General features: G+C 52.2%; 1 protein-coding gene across 6 annotated transcripts in view; it reads right to left on the bottom strand.

Moving 5' to 3' along the window:
• eif2ak4 (eukaryotic translation initiation factor 2 alpha kinase 4) overlaps window positions 1-24,530 on the bottom strand; it is a 160,777-nt gene extending 136,247 nt beyond the window's left edge. For 4 of the 6 annotated variants that reach the window (XM_041213966.1, XM_041213967.1, XM_041213971.1 and 1 more), the window contains exons 1-3: window positions 24,259-24,530; window positions 17,076-17,191; window positions 12,713-12,815 (exon numbers count right to left, since the gene is read on the bottom strand). In XM_041213966.1, the coding sequence (XP_041069900.1) occupies window positions 12,713-12,815; window positions 17,076-17,191; window positions 24,259-24,372 (333 nt within the window). In that variant the 5' untranslated portion in view covers window positions 24,373-24,530. Of the gene's footprint in view, window positions 1-12,712; window positions 12,816-14,829; window positions 14,971-17,075; window positions 17,192-24,258 lie in introns of those variants that run through there. The other 2 variants (XM_041213972.1, XM_041213968.1) reach the window with 2 other exon arrangements.
• Window positions 24,531-26,785: the final 2,255 nt, after the last annotated feature.

Genomic DNA, 26,785 nt, shown 5'->3' on the forward strand with positions numbered 1-26,785 from the left:
TCATCAGAACAAGGAGCCACAGGCAGGGAGACATTCTTGGGAGTTTATTGACAATGGTGAACAGTCTGTACAAGTGATTAACACCTGTGCCCAGGCTGTGCTTCCTGATTGGGCTCAGCTGCAGTTCATTCCTGCCTGAGTGGGAGCTGAGGTTGTGTGCTGGCTGTGGCTGCTGCTATTAGAGGAGGTACAACCCTGCTGTTACGATTGCTTTTTCCAACATACTCCTCTGGACTTTTACAAGCTGCTCTGGTTTTGCTGCTGCCCAAAGGACACGAGAAGCCTCCTGCTGTTATTGTTGCCGGGGCTGCAGGGGCCTGCAAGGCCTGAAGAATTGGAGGAGAGAGAGACAGGGGGCGCTGCAAGACAGAGCGGCCAGGAGGCAAGGACTTTTCTTATTACATCTGCGTTAGGTGTCTGGATTTTTGTTTGGTGGGGGCTGTGAAGACCGCGTTGCTTTGTAGGGGGAGGAAGACGACTACTGAAGGGACTCGGGGAGAAAGGGTGCATGCATGTGTCCATTTAACATCCTGCCCTCCCCCGCCCATGTCCAATTCCAGGTAGCAGCGTGGTGCTGGTGCTACCTGGTGAACAGGGACGGACCTGACTTCGTGTGCCAGGCAGTACCGGCTGCCTGGCGAAGACATTGCCCTTCCCCTAAGAGAAGAACAACTAGGCCCCCACCACCCCACTCCACTCCACCCAGGGACATCCACCCACCCTGCACCCATTACCCTTTCCCCTTCTGTGCCTCCCAGTCCTTTTTCCCCTCACTCTCTCTCTCGCCTCTTCTGTCTTTACACACTATCAGGAGAGAGACAGTAATCCTTCTTTTCCCCCTCGCCCCCTTTCTATACACTGTTGCTACTACCAGCAGAGCTCAGGGTGGGTGTGGCTCATCCCCCAATGGCTGCCGCGGGGTCACCGGTGGCAGGGCCCTCCAGGACAGCTGTGGAGGCAACGCTATCACCAGTGGCAGGGCCCGACAAGACCAACTATGCGGGAGTGACTGCTTCCGTAGCCTCCGCTGCTCCCGCAGCCCCATCATCCTGACCAGAACCATGAGGGTAAAGAGCTACATTCACCCCAAGATGACTGTAGAAATGTGCGTGAAGGCTTTCACCGGGGTTGTCGGCCATTGTTGCAGTCTGGCGCATGTATGGGAAGGCGGTGTTCTTCCTGAAGTCCGAGCAGGAGGTGCAGCTGGCCCTGGCCAAGGGGCTCACTGTAGGCAGGACCTATCTGGTGATGGATCCTCTTGAGGCCACCGCGGAGAGGCTTGTTCTATCCAACGTCCTGCCCTTTGTTCCCGGTGAGCTGCTCCTCCCCCACCTTCACCAACTGGGGGAGGTCAGGTCCAGGGTGGTGCCGATCCCGCTCAGCCTCAGGGAGCCCAGTCTCCGACACGCTTACTCCTTCTGGCGCCAGGTCTTTGTTCGCCTGGCCCGGGAGGAGTGCATGGAGGGGCGGTTTGATGTCACCTTTGAGGGGCCTGTCTACCGCATCTTCTGGTCAGCGGACAGCGTGCAGTGCCATGCCTGTAAGGCGGTGCGGCACGTCCGAAAGAACTGGCTTGCCTCCAAGGCCTCCAATGTCACTCAGGAACCGCAGCTGGCACACCGCTGCTCCTCCCCACGCCACCACTCCATCTTGCTCCCCACAAGGGGAGGTGCCACTGGCAGTCGAGATGGGGGGAGAAACCCTGTGCTGGAAGAAGGCACAACAGAAGACCCACCATGCAAAGGCAGCCCCTCAAACCACCCCCAAAACAAACCCTGATCCACAGACACCCAGGGACACCGGCTCAGTGAGAAAATCATCAACCGGCCCTGGCGACATGCCTGCATATGCTCCTGGGCCTGTGTGTGCCTCAGTGCTGGGCCCGGCGTCATTCATGCGTGGGATCCCAGGTCCGGTGGCGATGGGGCGCCTGAACCCGAGCCTGTGGTCGTCCTGAAAAAGGATAGGCCAGCCAAGACCCCAGATAGCAGAGCGTCCGGAAGTGCTGGACAAGGCGGCAGGGGCCTCACAGACACAGGTCTCCCCAGGCCCCAGCCTGCCCCAGAAGAGACACCACCCCTCAGAGTGGGAGGACCTTACAACTTGTGAGGTCGGATGTGTGCCCTCCCCCAATGAAAAGGTGGTGGCATCTCCATCCCATAAATCCTTGCTCTGCCCTCTCAGGGAGCCCAAATCCCTGACCCCTTGCTGCAGTCCCCTGAGCAAGATCCCTCAGGGGTCGGTGAGGGTATCGCCCCTGCAGTGGTGCCCCACCCTGACCCACCTTGTACCCCCGAAATGCCATCTGGCCTGCCAGGGGACTGCGGCAGTCTATTCATGGCCCCAACTGCTGAGTCATCAGGCAACGATGGCGAGGAAGGCCTGCTCGCTCTCTCCTTCTGGACCTCCATCTTAGGTCCAGAACTTTCTCCAGTTTCGCCGGGTGACCCGGCGCCCAAGGGGGAGCAGGGCTCTGAGTCGCCACCACCCTTTGGCCCATATCCCCAAGAGGAGACCAGAGACGACCCCTCTGCCCTTGATCCTGGGGGTGGGATCGAGCTGGGGGTGGAGCCAACTGGCAGCTCCAAAACAGCCCCTATACTCAATACAGGGGAGGGGTCGGAAGCTGGAGGCGACGACCTGGAGGACAGGGTTTCCTTGGTGAGCACTGGGGACGACTTAGAATCGTTGTTGGGTGATGTGGTGGATCCCCTGGTGCCCCCAATCAATTCTCCCCTCATCCCTTTACATGAGCTTCAGGGTTTTTTAAACGTGTAATCGTAGTTGCAGTGACAGGGTCCATTAAGCCCTGGACCGGTGGAATTCTTTTCTTCTGCTCTGGTCCACCTGCAAAGCCCTCAAGGCCTCTGGGCTGGACCGGAGCTCTAAGAAGAGGGTCCACAAGTTTCTTGCTGGGCTCCTGGAGGACAGGAAGGATTAAAATAGTCCTCTCCTTCTTACACAAGGCATGGTGATGGTAGCACTTACTTCTGACAATGAAGACTATCATAGCTAGCCTCAACAACAACAGCAGCAGGGACGCACAGCGCAGGTTCCAGAACTTCTCAGTCCTCAGTGATGGGAAGTATGCAGTGTGCTTTGTGTAGGAATCCCTTACCATTCCAGAAGACAAAGCTACATGGCTCCTGGAATGGTGAGGGGGTATCTACATGAGTCACCTGGCCTCCAATTCTGGCGGGGTGGCTATCCTGTTGTTCCCACATTTTCAGCCAGAGATCTTGGGGATCAAGGATCCAGTGCCAGGCCGATTGTTGCACCTTACTGTGCGCCTAGGAGGCGGGACGCTTCACTTTGTGAATGTGTACACTCCCCTGGGCACGCAGCAGCAAGCGAGCTTCTTTAAGCAAGTGTCCACTCATCTTAGCTCCATCGACGCATGCGAGTGCATTGTCCTCAGGGGGGATTTCAACAGTACCCTCGAGGCCATGGACTGACACGATGTCCAGCACCGCACGCTAGGTGTGACCTGGTTGGACCGTCTGGCGACATCTCCATCCTGACTTCAGCGTTTTCACTTTTGTGTCACCTGGAGTCAGAGTGTCCAGACTCGACCGCCTTTATGTTTCCAAGGCGTTCATGTCCTACGTTCCTTTGGCTTCTGTGCAGCAGATGCCGTGCATGTACCACCGTCTGGTGTGGGCGGAACTCGTTCCGTTCTGCGCTCAGATGGGGTCCACTGGCACTTTAACAACCTGTTGCTGGAGGACAAGCAGTTCCTGGACTCGTTTCATCATTTCTGAGCTGGCTGGAGAAAAAAGTGGGGAGGCTACCCTCCTTGAGGCTGTGGTGGGATGTGGGCAAGGCTCACATCCGTGTCTTCTGTCAGGATACACGAGGGGTCGACAAAGAGGCGGAAATCCAGGATCGAGGAGTTGGAGAAGGAGGCATTCATCCTGGAGGCATGTCTCCGTCAGCCCAATGCGGACCCGGCCCTGCGGCTGGCGTACGAAAAGAAGAAGGGCGCACTGCGGGACCTGCAACTGGTTGGGTCCCGCGGCATGTACGTGAGGTCACAGATCCAGTTCCTCCGGGACCCGGACCGCAGCTCCCCCTTCTTCTACTCACTGGAAAAAAGGCACATGGTCCGTCAGCAGCTCCTTACGCTGCTGGCCGATGACAGATCCCTTGTCTCGGATCCGGAGGGCATCAGGGCACTTGCCAAAACCTGCTACACTGCCCTGTTCTCTCCGGATCTGTCCAGCGAGGATACTCTCAGAGTTTTATGGGAGGACCTGCCGCAAGTTGGCCCGGAGGGCGCCGGAAAGCTTGGCTCCCCTATAAGTCTGGGGGAGCTGATCGGCGCCCTCAACAGCCTCTCCAGGGGCAAGTCCGCGGGGCTGGATGGGCTGACCATGGAGTTCTTCAGGGCGTTCTCGGACGTGGGGGTCCTGGGGGAAAGTATCACTACCGGAGAGATGCCCCTCTTGTGGCACAAGACGGTGATTGCCCTGCTGCCAAAGCAGGATTACAAGATCTTTGCCAGGGCAATGTCTTCTCGAATTCGCACCGTGCTGGACCACATGATCCACCCTGACCAGTCCTATAGGGTCCCGGCCGCACTATTTTTGATAATATCCATCTGGTCCAGGACATCATCCACTTCTCCCAGGGGACAGGTCTGTCTAGCGCCTTCCTGTCTCTTGACCAGGAGAAGGCATTCGACAGGGTGAATCACGATTACTTATTTGGGACGTTGCGAGCACTCAGGTTCGGGATGCATTTTGTCACCCGGATCCGGCTTCTGTACGCTACCACAGAGCGTCTAGTTAAGGTTATTGGATCCCTAATAGCCCCTTCGCTTTGGAAGAGGAGTGTATCATGGCTACCCCATCTGGACAATTGTATCCCATCTGCATGGAGCCTTTCCTGAGCCTCTTGCAGAAGAGGTTGCCGGGATTGGTCCTGCGTGGGCTGGGATTCGGGTTGGTCCTCTTGGCTTACACTGATGACGTGCTCCTCATGTTCACCAACCCGACTGACCTGTGGAGGACGCGCGAGTGCCAGGAGGTCTACTCTGCCACGTCCTCTGCCAGTTTCAACTGGGGCAAGCGTTCTGGACTCCTGGTCAGTCAATGGCAGATGGATCCCCTACCTGAGGAGCTCAGGCCCTACACCTGGAGCAGAACCAGCCTCCTCTACCTAGGGGTCCACCTCTACCCTGCTGAGGAATCCTAGCCGGTGAACTGGCAGGAGCTGGGGGCCAAAGTCACCACTCACCTGCGGCGCTGGACAGGACTGCTCCAAGTGCTGTCTTACCGGGGTCAAGTGCTGGTCTTAAACAAGCTGATTGCCGCCATGTTGTGGTACCGGCTGGTCACTTTGACCCCTCCCCCAGATTTTGTCACAAAAATCCAAAGGATGCTCGTCGACTTCTTCTGGGACAAAAGGCTGCACTGGATCGCTGCTGAGATTCTGAGTCTCCCGCTTAGGGAAGGCGGTCAGGCATTGGTGTGCCTATGCACCCAGATGGCGACTTTCCATCTTCAGGCCCTGCGGCGATAACTTTACGTCGAGCCCCCTACAAGATGGTGCGCCCTGGCAACGTATTTATTCCGCCTGGTGCACGGCCTGAACTATGACGTGCAGCTCTTGTTTGTAGACCTGAGGGGCCTTCATGGCTCCTTGCAGGCGTTGCCTGTTTTTTACCAGGACCTGATCAAAGACTGGAACATGGTCACCTCACGACGCAGCTCTCCACCGTCAGGAGTAGCGGCTATCGTCAGAGAGCTGCTGCTCAGGAATCCGCACCTCCGCCCTTTTCAGTGGCTGGATTGGGGGAGGGCTATGGCTGCCAGGGTGACCAGGATCGAGGACGTGCTGGGCGGCGGAGGAGTGGGCCGGATGATTCCCCAGGAGTTGGCGCAACGTGCAACGGTGGACGTCCGGCTCGCGACCAATGCCATCAAAGACGTTAGGACAGTCTTGCTCGACGCCCATGTTATATTGGGACTGAGGTGACGCAGGTGTGCAGTGGTCTTCCGTCCAAGTGCACCCGTTTGGACGGAATTCCACATTGGCCCCAAGCCACGAACCCTCCCTTGGGAGCCAGTGCCCCGCAACCTGAATCGCCTCGTGGAAATGCCCTGTGACATGGCGCGGAGGGGTGTCGTGCCTTTTTGCCATCCGGCAAGGGACGTCCCCAGGGGAGGGCCCTCTACAGAGATGTCCTCCCCTTTTCCATCAGGGACCTGGGGTGGAGGGTGTTACATGCAGCAGTCCCATACAATCATAGGCTGTGCCGTTTCACGGACTCCCAAGATGCCTGCGTCTTTTGTGGCCTTGTGGAGTCCATGGACCACGTGTATGTTGGTTGTTGTAGGCTACAACCCCTTTTTAGTTTCTTGAAAAACCTTTTACTGTTGTTTTATTTGCACTTCAGCCCCATGCTCCTAATCTATGGGCGGGCGGTGGGGAGGGGGGCTGGGAGTGAGGAGGACCATCTTGTGAACCTGCTCTTGGGCCTGGCCAAATTGGCCATTAACAGATCCAGGCAGCAGGCAATTGAGGGGGTTGTCCGACCTGACTGTCTGCCCCTCTTCTGTGGTTATGTTCGTGGCCAGGTGTCCCTGGAGAGGGAGCATGCGGTGTCCACCGGCACCATCAAGATCTTCCATGCTCGGTAGGCACCACGGGGACTGGGGTGCTTTATCAACCCCTTTAATCACATTCTGATTTTATGTTGGTAAGTTTCCTTTGCATTTTGTCTTTTGTTTTTGTAGTTTTCTTTTAAAGGGGCTGTCTTTTACTTTGTCCCTTGATTTGTTAGTTTATTTGTTGTGTAACAAAAGAGTTACATCTTCTTAATCCTGCCACTATGTCTTGGTGCTCCCCCAGACATCACAGTGCAGTGGAGGCAGCCTGCAGACTGCTACGCCCTGTCAATGATGATCTTGACAAGCGTCCTCTGGGTTTGTGAATGTGAGAGTTGAGAGTGATGAAAAGAGTGACTTACCTTGGCAAATTGGAGGAGATCATTCATCCTCTTGTGGCACTGGGTGGCTGTCCTCCTTAACAGGGCATTGGCTCTGACCACCATTGCCATCACCTCCCAAGCCAGATTAGTGAGGTTGCTGCCCATCCTGAGCCAAAGCAGGGGTAGAGGGCATCACAGCAAGTCTCCACTGCATCCAAAAGGCGCTCAAGGGATGTGTCATTGAACCTGGGGGCGGGAGTGTTTTTTGACTTTCAGGGCCATGTCTTCTTTGTAGCAGTCATGAGCTGGAAGCTCTGAGGGGTGTGCGCACAGCTGGACTTTAAATATAGCGCCTGGAGCGATGAAGCGGCGAGGTGATGGCACAGCGGGTGAATGAGAGCCTGCCAGCCATGGAAATGGCATGTTTCCCAGGAATGTATAATTAATGCGGCAGGTTTGGGATGGTACAGCGTGAAAAGCCACCTGTGTAGATCCACTACTGCACTTAGTGCAAATCTGGGACAATTCCACCCATCATCTTAGATGACAATCCGTTCGACTCAAAGCATTCCGTATTCTCTGGGACTATGACGACCACTTTGAGTCGAACTTTTGACATCTTCCGGGACCAGGGCAAGATCTGGGGGAAGAAAAACAGAGCAGAAAAAGGATGGAGGTCACCAGAAACCCAGAAAGGAGGCCAGGAACAGGCCCAGAGAACCCAGCTGTATCCAGAACTGAGACAGGAACCAGTGGAGAGATGGTCCGTCACATTTTAATTTTATGTGGTGGTGGTAGTGGTGGGGACAGGGAAGGCAATGAGAAAAGAATCCATGCAGATTCATTTGGTCTTTTACTAACTGACCTAAACTGCTTATGCCTGTCTGATTTCTGTTTCATTGCATCAAATAGTTGGAATTTTAGATAAATTTGATCTTAATTTATTATTGTAAATTGCACAAGCCATGTGTTGCAAAATAAAGGCATTACTGTGCAAAATAATTTTTTAATCTAGCATTGATTAGGTTAGCATACTATTTTGACATGATTAATTGTTGGCTTGAGATTGGATAGCTGCTATATATTATATCATCTTTCCATTAGTTATTTGTGCTAGCTTTTCTATCTAAAGAAGGAAACCCTAAAAAAAAATTAACACAAAGACAAAAGGTAATATTACTATGTGACTAAACCATCTAATAAAGGAGTTAGTGAGAATGAAAATGGGGACACTGAAAACCAAAAGGTAGCTCCCACAAATCAAAAAGTAGATGGAGAGAATCTCAAGGAGAGCCTTCAAAATAAATTGTTTTGACCCCAGCATTCTACCTTTACCATCAACCCAAGGGATCAACTCTGGTTCATTAAGGAGTGTAGAAGGGTATGCCGGGACCAGCACCAAACATACCCAAATATGAGGTGTCAACCTAATGAAGCTACGATATGAGACTACATGCATACTAAACAGCGGAAGCAGCATGCTATAGACAGAGCTAAGCGATCCCACAACTAGGGGATCATTTCAAAGTTCGGCAATCCTGCACGATTGGTGGTGGTCAATTAAACAACTAATGGGAGGCGGCAGCTTCACGGGCATTCCTATCCTCAATGATGGTGGAGCCCAGCATGTCAGCATTAAGTACAAGGCTGAAGCATTTGCAACCATCTTCAGCTAGAAGTTCATAGTGAATGATCCATCTCGGCCTCCACCTGAGAGCGCTAGGATCAAAGCCAATTCAATTCACTGCAAGTGGTATCAAGAAATGGCTGAGTATAGTGGCTTCAACAAAGGTCATCGGTCTCAACAACATCCCAGCTGTAGTGAAGATGACTTATGCTCCAGGACTAACTACGCCCTTAGCTAAGCTGTTCTAGGAGAATTATAACACCGGCATCTACCAGACGATGTGGAAAATCGCAAACTTATGCCATGTCCCCAAAAAGCAGGACTAATCCAATTCAGCCAATTAATTCCCCAGTTGCCTACACCCTATCATCAGTAAAGTGTCGAAGGTGTCATTGACAGTGGTATCAAGCTGCACTTATTCAACAATAACCTGCTCAGCAAGATTTAGTCTGAGTTCCACCAATACCACTGGGCTCCTGACCTCATTACAGTCTTTGTCCAAACATGGACAAAAGAGCTGAATTCCAGAGGTAGAGTGAGAGTGACTGGCCTTGACAACAAAGCAGCACATGACCAAGTGTCTGACCAAGAAGCCCTAGTAAAATTGAAGTCAATATAAAATCAGGGGAAAATTCTCTACTCGTTGGAATCATACCTACCACAAAGTTGCTACCACAAATTAGCTCCTCATTCATCCCCAGTGCACAGTGACAGCAATGTGTACCATCTACAAAACGCAATGCAGAAACACACCAAGGCTCCTTCAACAACACCTTCCAAACCCACAACTTTTACATGTCGATGCAATGGCAGCAGCTGTGTGAAAAATTCACCAGCTTCAAGTTTCCCTCCGGGTCACACAGTATCCTGACTTGGAACCATGGGCAGAATTTTGCCGTCGGTGAGCAGGGGGCGGGGCCCGCTCCCTGACACGTAAAATGATGCGGGATAACACCAGGAGGAAACCCCGACGTCATCCCGCCCCATTTAAGTTTTCAGGAAGGTGAGCCCGCAGCAAAATCAGCTGCGGGCCCACCAACCTGTCAATGGCCAATTGAGGCCATTGACAGGATCGATTATACAATTAAAGGACCTGCCCATCCAACCTTAGGGTTGGCGGGCAGGCCAGGAACCCCAGCAGGCAATAGAAAAAACATGAAACCTCATCCACCGGCGAGATGAGATTTCAGGTAGGGTTTTAAAAAGTTTAATAAACTTATTATGTTAATTATGAACATGTCCCATCTCATGTGACATTGTCACATGAGGGAGACATGTTAGGGAATTGTTTTTTTTCTATTTTTCATATTTTTAAAAAGTGTCAGCGACCTCTCTGAGGTAGCACCTTGCGCATGCGCGAAAGAGTGCACTCTCGCTTTTGGGGAATGCCCCCCAACCCACACAGGAAGCACATAGCGCTTCCCGCTGGACATCACGCTGGGCGGACCTTAATTGGCCTGCCCATGTGAAATAGCGGCGGAGCCAGCTTCTGCAGCGGGGATCAGCTCCCTGCCCGTCTGACAGGCGGGAAATTCTGCCCCATATCTCTGTTCCTTCACTGTTGTTGGATCAAAATACTGGAACTCACTCTCTAAATGCACTTTGGATGTTCCTACACTACATGGGCTGTGGCAGTCCAATGCGGCAGCTCATTAGCATCTTCTCAAGGGATTAGGGATCCCAATTAGGAATGGATAATAAATGCAGAAAAGAAAGTAAAATACTGCAGATGCTAAAAATCAAAAATAAAAACAGAAAACTCAGCAGGTCTGGCAGTATCTGTGAAGAGAAAAACAGAGTTAATGTTTCGAGTCTGTATGACTTTTCAGGGCTAATGAGAAGTAGAATTGTGATGGATTTTATACTGTTTTAGAGGGAGTGGAGCAGGTGGAGCAAAATAGAAGGTCAGCGATAGGTGGGAGCTAAGGAAAAATTTGACAAAGATGTCATGGACACAGGACAAAGGGAGTGTTAATGGTAATGTTAAAGACTAAAAAAGGTGCTGAAAGAGCTTAAATGCAGATGTCAGCAACAGACACATGCCCTGAATGAATAAAAATTTAAGCAGTCTGCCATTTCTTGCTTCCCCAGTTTGACCTCTTTGTGCCACAGAGGTCAAGGTGGCTGGACCTCTGCCAACATTAAACAGCAGAACAAAAACAGAATTACCTGGAAAAACTCAGCAGCATTGGCGGAGATGAAAACAGTTGACGTTTTGAGTCCTCATGACCCTTCAACAGAACTGGGTGAATCCAAGGAGAGGGGTGAAATATAAGCTGGTTTAAGGTGGCTGGGGGGAGGGGGGGTGGTTGTAGGGACAAGCAAGCAGTGATAGGAGCAGATAATCAAAAGATGTCACAGACAAAAGAACAAAGAGGTGTTGAAGGTGGTGATATTATCTAAACGAATGTGTTAATTAAGAATGGATGGTACGGCACTCAAGGTACAACTCTAGTTGGGGTGGCGGGGCATAAAAGATTTAAAAATAATGGAAATAGGTGGGAAAAGAAAAATCTATATAAATTATTGGAAAAAACAAAAGGAAGGGGGAAGAAACAGAAAGGGGGTGGGGATGGAGGAGGGAGTTCAAGATCTAAAGTTGTTGAATTCAATATTCAGTCCGGAAGGCTGTAAAGTGCCTAGTCGGAAGATGAGGTGCTGTTCCTCCAGTTTGCGTTGGGCTTCACTGGAACAACGCAGCAAGCCAAGGACAGACATGTAGGCAAGAGAGCAGGTTGGAGCGTTAAAATGGCAAGTGACAGAGAGGTTTGGGTCATTCTTCTGGACAGACTTTGCAGGTGTTCTGCAAAGCGGTCGCCCAGTTTACATTTGGTCTCTCCAATGTAGAGGAGACTGCATTGGGAGCAAAGAATGCAGTAGACTAAGTTGGGGGAAATGCAAGTGAAATGCTGCTTCATTTGAAAGGAGTGTTTGGGCCCTTGGACGGTGAGGAGAGAAGAAGTGAAGGGGCAGGTGTTGCATCTTTTGCGTGGGCATGGGGAGGTGCCATAGGTGGGGGTTGAGGAGTAAGGGGTGATGGAGGAGTGGACCAGGGTGTCCCGGAGGGAACGATCCCTATGGAATTCCGCCAGGGGGGCGAAGGGAAGATGTGTTTGGTGGTGGCATCATGCTGGAGTTGGCGGAAATGGCGGAGGATGATCCTTTGAATGCGGAGGCTGGTGGGGTGATAAATGAGGACAAGGGGGACCCTATCATATTTCTGGGAGGGAGGAGAAGGCGTGAGGGCAGATGCGCAGGAGATGGGCCAGACACGGTTGAGGGCCCTGTCAACGACCGTGGGTGGAAAACCTTGGTTAAGGAAGAAGGAGGACATGTCAGAGGAACTGTTTTTGAAGGTAGCGTCATCAGAACAGATGTGACGGAAGCGAAGGAACTGAAAGAATGGGATGGAGTCCTTACAGGAAGCGGGGTGTGAGGAGCTGTAGTCGAGGTAGCTGTGGGAGTTGGTAGGCTTGTAATGGATATTCGTGGACAGTCTATCACCAGAGATCGAGACAGAGAGGTCAAGGAAGGGAAGGGAAGTGTCAGAGATGGACCACGTGAAAATGATGGAGGGGTGGAGATTGGAAGAATCAGCAGATCCCTAAATATAACAAAATGGTGACACTTGAGGATGGCAAATGGCCTTGGCTAGCACTTCCTAAAAGCAAAAAGAATGGACTCTCTTAAAGGTTTAAAACACAACTGAACAATACACTACATTAAAACCCTGCAGTGTTTCTCTGAATGGTACCGAAAGTGGCACTTCATCACCCATCACTGCTCCACAGTTAACTATGTAAGGATAGTAAGGCTGCTGACAAATTAGTGTGCTCCCATTCAGCAACAAATGTTACCACATTGTTGGCCCTTGATGAGCTCTTTCACAAGTTAAGTTGCTTTTCATGACACAATTCACTGCAGTCCCAACATGCTGTACAATGAAATAGCAGATTGAGAGTTTGCATCAATGGCAAGTTAACACTTTGTGTGTACTAAAGCAAAGCCCTTAGGCCCTCACATAGGACAAAAATAATATAGCACAGGTGAATATTCAGACAGCTGGAATAGTGTACATAAAATAAAAGGCAAACATTATATTATGATATTGGGTTCAAGTTACGTCAGACTCTTGGCATTTATTTCCTTACCTCTCCACAATGACCTTTGGCAAGTTTCACCAGCTCTGCATGCAGCTGATTACATTTTTCAGTAGACAAGCCTTTCGCTCTCTTCAGCTCGATTTCTGGAGGTCTGTGGGAATGACAGTGGAGCAGCATTACTACAGGATCAAAGTCAGAGCATTATGCAGCAAGCTGGCCTCTACTTCAGCCAGCAACACTGTATTTCACCACGCTGCCAAGTGTGACAAAGGGGCACATCAAAAATGTCGCTGCTACTGGGTTTGTCATTTTATTAACATTTTTCTCACCCGTTGCATCTCCTTCCCCTTGACTGAAGACTTTAATTATTTACAGGAGTATGCTTGATGAGAGGGCACTCGACACTGCTGCTACGTTGCTGAAGCAGTTAATTTTCGTGCTTGAGCCATCAGATACTGACAACATACCACTCATTAAAGAACATCACTTTTGAGTCAAATCCATTTGTGACCAGACATCCACACACCCTTAACCTTAGCAGGGAAGCCCCATAGAATTTTGCTCTCAGCTCCAGCTCTCGTCACCCTAAGAACAGAGCTTAGTGACTGTGGGGTTGTGGGGAAGTTTGAGCCCATCAATATCATGAGCTGCTTGGCTCAGCTTTACACTACATAAACTTGCTAATCCATCAGGGACTGGACTTAATAGGCAACACTATCAAAAAATGCAAACTAAAACCACATTAGTTTAGTGAATCCACAAATTACCCGCACAGATTGCAAATAAAACTATTAATAACAGAATAAAATACTGGCAGCAACCTTGACAGCCTTTAAAATTTAAAAATATGTACATGTTACAGTATCTGGGTCCTTGTCATTTATTCAAGACTGAGATATGAATGCGGTAACCCATTCTGAACGTTGTTCAAATTACCCAAATGTCCTCAGAACTGTGACTCAGCCCAACTTGCAAACACAGTAAAGGCTTTGTGGTTTTTTTAAAATAGGCAGAGTTATAAAATATGGGCTGAACCTAGCAGGACAAACAGACAAAGTAGGAAGGGGAATGGGGAGAAGGACAAGAGAGGGGCAGCATACAGAGAGGGAGAATTGGGCAGCAGCCAGCATAGGAAAGTTGCAATCAGTAGGGGATATAGGAACAGAAGTAGACCATTCAGCCCCTCAAGCCAATTTTACCATATAATTAAATTGTGGCTGATCTGACTCTTAGCTTCATTTATCTGCCTTTGATGCATCTCCCTCTATATTCTTATGAAAGAAAAATCTGTCTTTCTGTCTGGAAAATTTCAATTGACCACCCAGTCTTTTGGAGAGCGAGTTCCAGATTTTCATTACTCTGTGTGAAAAGGTCCTTGTGCTAAATGTCTTCTCTCTGATTTTAAAATTGTGTCTCATTGTTCTGTAGTCATCCACCAATGGAAATGGCTTTTCTTTACCTATCCTATCAAATCCTTTTATAATTTTTAAACACTTCAATTAGATCACCTGTCAACCTTCTAATCTAAAGCAGGTTGCATAACATGACCCTTTAATTTGACCTCTGGATTAATTCTGGTGAATCTATGCCCCTTTAAGACCAACTTATCCTTCCCAAGACACAATGTTCAAAACAAACCACAATACTCCAGATGGCACTAATGGAAGACAGCAGATGGTTGAACTTTTAGAAATTGCAAGAGCCCTGTGTACAGAGAAAATTCACAAAGTGGTTTGATGGTTAGTTTACATGATTTGGCAGACAGCTGCGATTCCTAGTCATCACTGGTGTGGAGACAGCATATGCAGAAATCAGGGCACTGTATTCTCAATTACCAAAGTATAAAGGGCATTAGCATCACTGGTCACTTGTTTATTATGCTTTCTACAACCAAGGAATTCCATGGGAGGGTTGCGGCTCTTTAGTTCTAGCACAAGAGCAACAAATTCTGTGAATGAACTGGAAATTGCACCATTTACAAACTGCATCTCATCCTTAAGATCTACTAAAGGACTAAAACAACTCCAGCCAGAAGACCCGCTGTTTGTAAAACGTGTCCAAGAGCAGCTTACTGAGAAAGTGTACTGTGACCCTATTTACTACCTTTTAATAATTGTGCTGTTTTAGTCTATATCTGCGCCCCTGAAGTCTATGAAGGTATTTACCTGGTGGTGTGATATTCTCTGCCTGCTGATGTGATGGAGAAACATGGTGGGCATCGACCAGTGATTGTTGAACTGTGGTTGCATGAACCCATTCACAACAGTAGAATTAAGATTCCGATGGGTTCTTAGAAGATACAGTCTGCTTATGGATAGTGCTCTCTAGCTATGAACACAGATGGTGTTTGGAAAAAGGAATTAAATTTTCAAATTATAACAGGTCTCTCTGGACTGGCATCAGGTTCCAATTTTCTTCAGACAAAAACAAATTTAAATTAGAGACTACTGCAAACACAATCCCCTAAAGTCAGGGTTATGTCTAAATTCGGCACAGTAATGTAGTCTACCCTGATTAACACAAAATTGAATGTATAAATGACAAACTTCACTTAAATCCATCACACAGCAGAGGTCCCTATAAACAAGTTAAACTCTAACTTTAGCACAGTGAGTCTAGATGGTGTGGTGATTTAAAGTGTAATAATACTATAACTTCGTGGTGCAAAGTCACCTTGGAGACAGTCTCACATCAGTTGAACTTTGCACAAAGCACAGTTATAACTGTCATTTGTCTCTTGAAATTGTGTTTGAAGCCAATCTGGTCCAGCTGAAAGAGCCCTAACTGCCATGATTTTGGGCAGTTCATAGTAGACATACATCAAAAGAATAAAACTCGGGGCAGAGGCAGTTGGATGTGGGAAATCTAGATGGCACAATGATACAGTCAGGAATCTTTGCCCTCAGATTCAGATTATGAGACAATTTATGGGGAAGGGAAATGGAATCTCAATACATATATGCAATACCTCACCCAAGAATGCTTTAAGCCCCTCACCTTTACCAATGTCAATAAAAGCTTGGACAGCTCCAACAAAACTAGCCAGAAGCACTCGGAAAAGACTTTTATCCACAAAGCTCATCATCTTAAAATTTAGCTATTTTACTAGGACTTTTATAACCTCTCCAAACTTTCTGCCATATGTGATGAGACTATAATGACTAATACTTAAAGCTTCATCCACCTTTGCATTAGAGCTTTGATTATCCCTATTACTTGTTCACAGACTGATTCAAAAAAAAGCTTCCTATTAATTTCAGAAATCACTTCCATTCCTTTCCAGTGAAGATATTGTTATCCCAGTCAATTTCTGGCAAGTTAAAATCTCCAGCTAGTATAGTTGGTTCCTTACTAATAACCTTCCTTATCCCATCCCACATTTCTAGATCAAGATTTTCAACTAGATTGTGGAGTCTATATCATATTCCAAATAATAGCTCACCTCGGTTATCATCTATTAATTCTAAACAAAGTTATTGGGCTGAATTTTCCAGGCCCTGAGGCAGAGGTGGAAAATAGCTATGTCAAGTCAGGTCTCCGATGCATTCTCACCTCCAGGGCACTTTTCCAGGGGTGGGCTGGGGCCATGGCCATCAATGCCCCACCGGGGTTATTTTGCAATGGCAACAATATTTTCCCATCTGAACAGCGCCCCAGCTAGTGCGGAGGCCACCAGCCGAATGGAGGTGGTAGGCCAATTAACCATCAAAGCCAGAGGCTCCATGCCCCAATGAAAGGGCCTCAAGGATCAAAGGCAGCAACCGCAACAGTTACCACAACTACAAAGTGGTTTCTCCTCCACCCCAATAGCCCTACCAATTTTGGGCCTCTTTATTTAATGACTTCTCTGCAGGCAACAGAGAGCCATGTTGAGGCACCCTCTCACTCGCCTGACTGTGCAGCGCCCTCCTCTCCCGGTGGGGTTGCCTACCAGCCATCACTCGGGCCCTCAGGTCTTATTTGTCAGATTTCTTTCATTAATGTAAGCTCCTTGATTTTTATGTTTCCTATTTATATTATTAACATTTTACTTGATTTTTTTTCCCAATTCCTGGAATTAGACTTAGCAAATTTCCTTCAACCAACAGCATTTTTTTTTAATAATAAAAGCAAAATACTGCGGATGCTGGAAATCTGAAACAAAAACAAAAATAAAAATAGCTGGAAAAACTCAGCAGGTCTGGCAGCATCGGCGGAGAGGAACACATTTGACGTTTCGAGTCCTTATGACTCTTCAGCATTTTTTAAAATTACATTTCAGGGTCACCAGTCCCTGGATAGCCTCACCAGCGTACAACTTGTTGCGCATCGAACAGTAAGGGCAAAGACAGGTTCAGTGATTCAACTGCACAGCCTGTCAATTGTATGCATGAATTCGAAAGGTCTGGCACAGAGAGGATCGGGTACTCACACATCTGGGTAGTTGGATGGGCAACTAACATGTAAATCCACTGCAACATGGCTATCTTTCACGTTGATCAATCCCTGAGGGTGTAGCACTATACAAATTTCTGGGGGACGTTTTACCTGGAACAGAAACATTGATTCAGATTTATAAGATTCAGCACCAGAAGCAAAAAGGGCAAACTCTACTGTCAGATAAGACAACTGGCCCATTGCGGAAGGTACTGTGGTAAATGTCGAATGTCCGGATAGCACTGAGCACTAATTCAAGATAGCCTTTTGTGCTGTGGAATGATGAATGAGGTCATTCTGCTAGCTACTTAAAAACAAATGGATTTCAGGCTAGCCCAAGAGGAAGGTGAATAGAAATAGCACGCCACTCGAGACAAAACACAAGCTCACTAGTGTCAGTTTGGCTCCATTGCTATCACTCTCAGTTCCAAGTCAAAAGGTTCTGGATTTAAAACCCACTCCAGGAACTCGAATACCTAATCTAGGCTAACACTGCAGCCTGGTACTGAGAGTGAGTTCCATTGTCATGTTTCAGATGAGACTTTATATTGAGTCTCTACCTGTTTGTTCAGGTAGATAAAAAAGATCTCAGCATTTTTTGCGGGGGAAAAGAGCTTTCAGCCATAAAAAAAAATAGATTAGTCATTTATATTTACTATTTGGGGGAACCTATCTATGCATAATTTGGCTGGGAAACTTGTCTACAAAACAGGTGAATGCTCTTCAGTATTCATTCATTAACAATGAAACATTTTTGATATATCCTGAGAATATGAGAGATTTTTTTAAATTGCAAATTCTTTCTTAAACTACATTGTTTCCAAGATACCACAGAAAGTGGTAGTGCTGGGGATGCAGTCATTTTGCTTAAGTCATTCATCGGGATATGGATGTCATTGGCAAGTCCAGCATTTATTGCCCATCCCTAGTGCTCTTGAAAAAGTGGTGGTTTGCCATCTTTAATCGCTGCCATCCATGTGGAAAAGGTACTCCCACTGCACTGTTAGATAAGGAATTCCAGAATTATGACCCAGCACTAATGAAGGAGTGAGCATCACACTGTATGTGACATGAAGCATAATCTGGCGATGAGGGTGTTCCCTGCATCTGCCGCCTTGGCCTTCTAAGAGCTGAAGGTCATACGTTGGGAGATGATGCCAAACATGCCTTGGCAACTTGCTTCAGTGCATCTGGAGATGGTACACATAGCAAAAGAGGTATGCTTGTAATGGAGGCAGTGGATATTTAACGTGGCAAAGAGTTGCCAATTAAATTGACCACTTTGTCCTGGATGTTGTTGAGCTTCCTCAGTGTTATGAGCGCTGCAAACAGGCAGGGTAGGTGTAGGAGAAACTTCAGGGCGTCAGGGGTGAGCTATCGACTGCAAAAATCTCAGCCCATCCCTGTCCACACTCCATAAACCCTCCCCATTCCCATATGGCAATCCCCCTCCCTCTTCCCCAATCCCACTCCCTCTTCCCCACCCCACAATCCACCTCCACAATCCCCCTTCCCCCAATCTTCCTTCCCCCATCCCCACAATCCTCAATTCCCCTCCCTCTCCCAGAGTCCAACCTCCCCAATACCCTACCTCTCCCCTCTCCCCCAATTCCCCTCCTGCTCCCCTTTCCCCACCTCCGCCATTCATCCTCCCTCTCCCCCATTCCCCCTCCCCAATCCCTCTCCATCAATATCCCTCCCTTCCCTCTCCCCTTCCTCTACCCCTCCCCTAATCCCCCTCTCCAATCCCCCTCCCCAATCCCCCCTCCACCTCTCCCTCCCAATCCCCCCTCCACCTCTCCCTCTCCCCCTCCCAATCCCCCCTCCACCTCTCCCCCTCCTCATCCCCCATCTCCTCCTCCCCTAATGACGCTCCCCAATCCCCCTGCCACCTCCCCAATTTCCCTCCCTCTCACCCTCCCCACTCCCCTATACCCTTCCCACACTCGCCCAATCCAATACCCCACCTCCACTTCCCCAAATACCCCCAATGACCAAAATCCCACACTCCTATTCGCCTCTCACTCATCCCCACTGCCCCACACCCAGCCGTTTCCCCTCCCCCTCTCACACATCCCCATTCCTCTTTTCCATCCCGACTTCCCCCTCCAGCTGCTGCACTGCCCCATCCCTCCTGCTTCCGCACCCCATCCCACCTCCCTCCTACCAGTGCACTCCCATCCCACCTCCCTGCTCCCGCCACCCCCCCATCCCTCCTTCAACCACTTCCCATCCCATTTCTACATCTCTTGATGCCCCCCCAAATCTCCCTATGCCACCTCCCTCCTCACACAGCACCACATGCCACCTCCCTCATCTCGCTGCCCACATCTCCCTCCTCCCACCACCCCCCCAAATCTCCATCCACCTGCTCCCCCCAAATCTACTCCATCCACCTGCTCCCCCCAAATCTACTCCATCCACCCGCTCCCCCCAAATCTACTCCATCCACCCGCTCCCCCCAAATCTACTCCATCCACCCGCTCCCCCCAAATCTACTCCATCCACCCGCTCCCCCCAAATCTACTCCATCCACCCGCTCCCCCCCCACAAATCTACTCCATCCACCCTCAAATCTACCCCATCTACACGCACCCCCTGCAAAACTCCCCGAGCCCCTGAATCTACCCCATTCCCCGCATCTCACCCAAACCCCACACCTCCCGATCTCCCTCATCCCCCCAAATCTACCCCATCCACCCGCTGCCCCCCCAAATCTACCCCATCCACCCACTTCCCCCCCCCAGCCCAAATCTACCCCATCTACCCACACCCCCCGTAAATCTCCCCAAGCCCCTGGATCTCCCCCCTCCACCCGCTCCCCCCCCAAAATCTCCCCCCTCCGCCCGCTCCCCCCCAAAATCTCCCCCCATCCGCCCGCTCCCCCCCAAAATCTCCCCCCATCCGCCCGCTCCCCCCCAAAATCTCCCCCCATCCGCCCGCTCCCCCCCAAAATCTCCCCCCATCCGCCCGCTCCCCCCCAAAATCTCCCCCCATCCGCCCGCTCCCCCCCAAAATCTCCCCCCATCCGCCCGCTCCCCCCCAAAATCTCCCCCCATCCGCCCGCTCCCCCCCCAAAATCTCCCCCCATCTGCCCGCTCCCCCCCCAAAATCTCCCCCCTCCGCCCGCTCCCCCCCAAAATCTCCCCCCTCCGCCCGCTCCCCCCCCAAAATCTCCCCCCTCCGCCCGTTCCCCCACAAAATCTCCCCCCTCCGCCCGTTCCCCCACAAAATCTCCCCCCTCCACCCGCTGCCCCCCAAAATCTACCCCATCCACCCGCTGCCCCCCAAATCTACCCCATCCACCCACTTCCCCGCACCCCCCCCCCAGCCCAAATCTACCCCATCTAACCACACCCCCCGTAAATCTCCCCAAGCCCCTGGATCTCCCCTGTCCGCCCGCTCCCCCCCCAAAATCTCCCCCCTCCACCCGCTCCCCCCCCAAAATCTCCTCCCTCCGCCCGTTCCCCCCCCAAAATCTCCCCCCTCCGCCCGCTCCCCCCCAAAATCTCCCCCCTCCGCCCGCTCCCCCCCAAAATCTCCCCCCTCCGCCCGCTCCCCCCCAAAATCTCCCCCTTCCGCCCGCTCCCCCCCAAAATCTCCCCCCTCCGCCCGCTCCCCCCCAAAATCTCCCCCCTCCGCCCGCTCCCCCCCAAAATCTCCCCCCTCCACCCGCTTCCCCCAAAATCTCCCCCATCCGCCTGCTTCCCCACAAAGCTCCCCAACCCTCTGGATCTACCCCATTCCCAGGATCTCACCCAAACCATACCCCACCAAATCTACCCCCATCCCCCTGCTCCCAAAACCCCCCCCATTCCCCCACTCCTCCCCAAATTTCCTCCATACTCCTGCTCCCCCCAAATCTCTCTCGCTCCCCCATCCACCGCCCCAACAAATCTCCCCCGTCCCCACCCACCGCCCCAACAAATCTCCCCCGACGCCCCCCACCGCCACCACCCCAACAAATCTCCCCCGTCCCCCCCCACCGCCACCGCCCCGACAAATCTCCCCCGTCCCCCCCCACCGCCACCGCCCCGACAAATCTCCCCCGTCCCCCCCCACCGCCACCGCCCCAACAAATCTCCCCCGTCCCCCCCCACCGCCACCGCCCCGACAAATCTCCCCCGTCCCCCCCCACCACCACCGCCCCAACAAATCTCCCCCGTCCCCCCCCACCGCCCCAACAAATCTCCCCCGTTCCCCCCCACCGCCACCACTCCAACAAATCTCCCCCGTCCCCCCCCCACCGCCACCGCCCCAACAAATCTCCACCGTCCCCCCCACCACCACCGCCCCAACAAATCTCCACCATCCCCTCCACCGCCCCAACAAATCTCCCCCGTCCCCCCCACCACCACCACCCCAACAAATCTCCCCCGTCCGCCCGCTTCACCCCAAATCTCCCCCGTCCGCCCGCTGCCCCGAATTCTCCCCCTCCGCCCACTGCCCCCCAAATCTCCCCCGTCCGCCCGCTTCACCCCAAATCTCTCCCATCCACCCCGCCCCCACAAATCTCCCCCATCCGCCCGCTTCCCCTCAAATCTCCCCCATTCCACCCACTCCCCCAAATCTCCCCAACCCTCTGGATCTACCCCATTCCCAGGATCTCACCCAAACCATACCCCACCAAATCTACCCCCATCCCCCTGCTCCCAAATCCCCCCCATTCCCCCGCTCCTCCCCAAATTTCCTCCATACTCCTGCTCCCCCATCCACTCACTGCCCCCCCAAATCTCCCCCATCCTCCAGCTCCTCCCCCAAATCTCCCCCATCCTCTCCCATCCACCCATTACCCTCCAAATCACCATCCTCCCGCTCCCCCACAAATCTCCCCCATATCTCCCTCGCTCCCCCCAAATCTACCCCATCAACCCGCTCCCTCCCCAAATCTCCCCATTCCACCCGTTCACCCCCAAATCTCCCCAACCCCCTGGATCTACCCGATTCCCTGGATCTTGCCCAAACCCCACCCATTCTCCCCCATCCCTCATCCCCACAAATCTCCCCATCAACTCCGCTCCTCCCAAATCTCCCCCATTCACCCCACACCCTCCAAATCACCCATCTTGCCCCTGCTTCCCCCAAATATCCCCCATTCCTATACCTCTCAAATCACCCCATCCCTCTGCTCACCCCAAAATCTCCCCATAGACCCGCAACCCCCAAATCGCCCCCATCCACCCACTCACCCCCAAATCTCCCCAACCCCCTGGATCTACCCCATTCCCCAGATCTCGCCCAAACCCCATCCAACACCCCAATATCCCCCATCCCTCTGCCCCCCAAATCTCCCCTTCCCACCCGTTGCTCCAAAATCTCCCACTTCCCCCCATCTTGCCCACTTCCCACAGCTTCCCCTAAATCGCCCCCATCCAACCGCACCAAATCTCCCCCATCCCCCCCGCCACCACCCCAACAAATCTCCCCCACCACCACCCCACCAAATCTCCCCCATCCCCCACCACCACCATCCCAACAAATCTCCCCCATCCCCCCCCACTACCAACACCCCAACAAATCTCCCCCATCCCCCCCCACTACCAACACCCCAACAAATCTCCCCCATCCCCCCCCACTACCAACACCCCAACAAATCTCCCCCATCCCCCCCCACTACCAACACCCCAACAAATCTCCCCCATCCCCCCCCACTACCAACACCCCAACAAATCTCCCCCATCCCCCCCACCACCAACACCCCAACAAATCTCCCCCATCCCCCCCACCACCAACACCCCAACAAATCTCCCCCATCCCCCCCACCACCAACACCCCAACAAATCTCCCCCATCCCCCCCACCACCAACACCCCAACAAATCTCCCCCATCCCCCCCACCACCAACACCCCAACAAATCTCCCCCATCCCCCCCACCACCAACACCCCAACAAATCTCCCCCATCCCCCCCACCACCAACACCCCAACAAATCTCCCCCATCCCCCCCACCACCAACACCCCAACAAATCTCCCCCATCCCCCCCACCACCAACACCCCAACAAATCTCCCCCATCCCCCCCACCACCAACACCCCAACAAATCTCCCCCATCCCCCCCACCACCAACACCCCAACAAATCTCCCCCATCCCCCCCACCACCAACACCCCAACAAATCTCCCCCATCCCCCCCACCACCAACACCCCAACAAATCTCCCCCATCCCCCCCACCACCAACACCCCAACAAATCTCCCCCATCCCCCCCACCACCAACACCCCAACAAATCTCCCCCATCCCCCCCACCACCAACACCCCAACAAATCTCCCCCATCCCCCCCACCACCAACACCCCAACAAATCTCCCCCATCCCCCCCACCACCAACACCCCAACAAATCTCCCCCATCCCCCCCACCACCAACACCCCAACAAATCTCCCCCATCCCCCCCACCACCAACACCCCAACAAATCTCCCCCATCCCCCCCACCACCAACACCCCAACAAATCTCCCCCATCCCCCCCCACCACCCCAACAAATCTCCCCCATCCACCCCCACCACCACCCCAACAAACCCCCCCCATCCCCCCCCACCACCCCAACAAACCTCCCCCATCCCCCCCACCGCCACCACCCCAACAAATCTTCCCATCCCCCCCACCACCACCCCAACAAATCTCCCCCATCGCCCCCCACCACCACCACCCCAACAAATCTCCCCCATGCCCCTCCACCACCACCACCCCAACAAATCTCCCCCATGCCCCTCCACCACCACCACCCCAACAAATCTCCACCATCCCCCCCCACCACCACCCCAAATCTCCCCCATCCCCCCCCAACAAATCTCCCCCATCCCCCCCCCAACAAATCTCCCCCATCCCCCCCCCCAACAAATCTCCCCCATCCCCCCCCCAACAAATCTCCCCCATCCCCCCCCCAACAAATCTCCCCCATCCCCCCCCCAACAAATCTCCCCCATCCCCCCCCCAACAAATCTCCCCCATCCCCCCCCCAACAAATCTCCCCCATCCCCCCCCAACAAATCTCCCCCATCCCCCCCCAACAAATCTCCCCCATCCCCCCCCAACAAATCTCCCCCATCCCGCCCCCGACAAATCTCCCCCGCCCCCGACAAATCTCCCCCGCCCCCGACAAATCTCCCTCCACTCACCCCCCGCCCCCCATTTCCCCTCCGCCACAACCCCCTCATACACCTTCCTGTCCTCTCCTCTCACCTTCCATGGGTCTTGGTTCCGGAGGTCCCTAAAGTCCGTGCCGTAAATGGAGCTCAGGGCCTGTACCTCGGTCTCTTGTTGCTCCGAGTGTGATTCCTGCTCCTGGCCGCTCATGGTCCGACCTGGGGCCGTTATCGGTACGGGGGAGGAGTGAGACGGGCTCCTCGCCAGCCGCAGCTCCCGGCCTGCAGCCTCCAGTGACCCCTCGGCATAACTCCAGCTGAGGCCCCGACCAGAGCCTCTCCGGCAGCCGGCCCGGCGTCACCCGGAACCACAACCGCGGCCCACCAAGCAAGTCCGGGTCATCAACAGCTACCACCCCCCCCCCCCCCCCCCCCTCCGTTACCTGGGGCAACTGCCCCATTCCTCAGATTGGTGACCCCCATTCCCCCCGCATTTTAGTCTTGGTAACCCAGGACAATATTTCCCTCCATCATCACATCCTTCCCCACCCAGCACCCCTCTCACCACCCATCCCATTAACCAAAGATCACTGATTCCCCACTCCCAATAACCCAGGATGACTGGACTATCTTTCCTCCCTCCCTCCGGATAACCTAGGACAACTTGGGCCCCTGAAGAAGTCAACTCAACTAAACTTTTGGCAACAAACTCAGGGAGGGATGTTCAGTACCTTCACAACTCCTCACATACTGAAGCCCAAAAGCAGTAAGACCTGAACAGGCTTGGGCTGATAACTGGCAAGTAACAGCTCCAAGAGAGAACCCAACCATCTCCCCATAACATTAAATGATCTTCAGGCAGAGGAGGTGATGTCTTCACCCATGACATTAAATGCCATTACCATCACTGAACCCTCAATTATCAACAATCATTGGGTTATCATTGACCAGAAACAACTTAACCAGCCATATAAATACTATCGCTACAAGAGCAAATCAGAGTCTGGGAATTCTGTGGTGACTAACTCACCTCCTGATTCCCTAAAGCCTGTCCTTCAAGGCACGAGTGTGATGGAATACTCTCCACTTAACTGGATGAGTGTGGCTCTGACAATACTCAAGAAGCTCAGTGTCCAAGACAAAGCAGCCCACTTAATTGGCACCCCATCCACCACCTTAAACATTCACTCTCTCCACCAACGCACAGTGGCAGTACTGTGTACCATCTACACGATACACTGCAGCAACTCACCAAAGCTTCTTCAAAGCCCCTTCCAAATCCACAACCTCTACCACCTAGAAGGACAAGGGCAGCAGATGCATGGGAACACCCACCACCTTCAAGTTTCCCTCCAAGCCACACACCAGCCTGACTTGGTATTAGATTGCTGTTCCTTCACTTGCTGGGTCAAAATCCTGGAACTCCCTAACACCATTGTGAGCATACCTGCACCATATGGACTGCAGCGGTTCAAGAAGGCCACCCCTTCTCAGAGGCAGTTAGGGATAGGCTACCAATGCTGGTCTAGAATAAAATGCTGAAAGACTAACAAAAAAGGACTCAGGAACAGTGTGATTGGCCAACACATTCTCCAGTGAGGTGGCATGTCCCATGGTAACATGGGACAAGTGGCCTGGCACTAGTTTCTTGACCCCCAAGATCTCTGGCCCAAAAGGCAAGATTAACAAGATAGCCACCCCATTTAAAGCAGCGGTGAGCTAACTGATGCAAAAACACCCCACATCCACCTCCCCACTTCAAAAGCCACATCGCCTCATTTCCCAGAATGCTGTGGGTTTCCTGCAAAAAAAGCGCAACACATGCTCACCTTCAGCATTGAGGCCTCTCTCTTGCCATCACCAAGCTGTAATCCTCCAGACTGTCACCACCCACAACTGACATTCCACCTCCCTATTACACAAAGAGCAGCAACCACTGGACCAACAACCCCCACCCCCCCCAGCCAACCACACAGACCATAAGATCGTAAGAGCAGAAGTAAGCCATTTAGCCCAACAAGTGTGCACCGCCATTCAACGAGATCACGGCTGATCTGATAATCCTCAACTCCACTTTCCTGCCATGGCTGGAACAATGGCAATTCCAGACAATAGTGGAAGACCCTGTCCCCACCACACAGAGAGCAGAGACCTGCTCAACCCATCCCACAGGGTAAGTGGCCAGATCAGGCACACCAGACATCACAACTGTCACCATCCCATCCCCAGCAGCAGTGGCAGATTCTCCTTCCTGGTAAAATCAGGAACAGGTCTAACCACAGTCCCACCAGCAAAACCGACACCAAAAGTCAGAGGCAGGGAGAAAGGGCCTTGTCCTTACCCACCCTCTCCCCTTACCCTCTTCCACAATCCCGAGGGCAGGATCTGATGCGAGATGAGGCAAGAAAGAATGAAGGTGATTGGAACTGGGCTGGGGGGGAGCCAGAGCAGGAGCCAAGGCAACACCAGCCTTGCTATCTTGCCCATTTGGTAGCCTGGGAGACAGTTCATTCTGATGAATATGCTCCACCTCCTTATAAGCACGGCATCACACACTGTCCAACATCCAGAAGACACAACAGGCAGTCCCCTGTCAATGGATGTGGAATCCACACTCAGCGTCC

Source organism: Carcharodon carcharias, chromosome 20 (assembly GCF_017639515.1).
Source record: "Carcharodon carcharias isolate sCarCar2 chromosome 20, sCarCar2.pri, whole genome shotgun sequence".
NCBI classification, from domain to species: Eukaryota; Metazoa; Chordata; class Chondrichthyes; order Lamniformes; family Lamnidae; genus Carcharodon; species Carcharodon carcharias.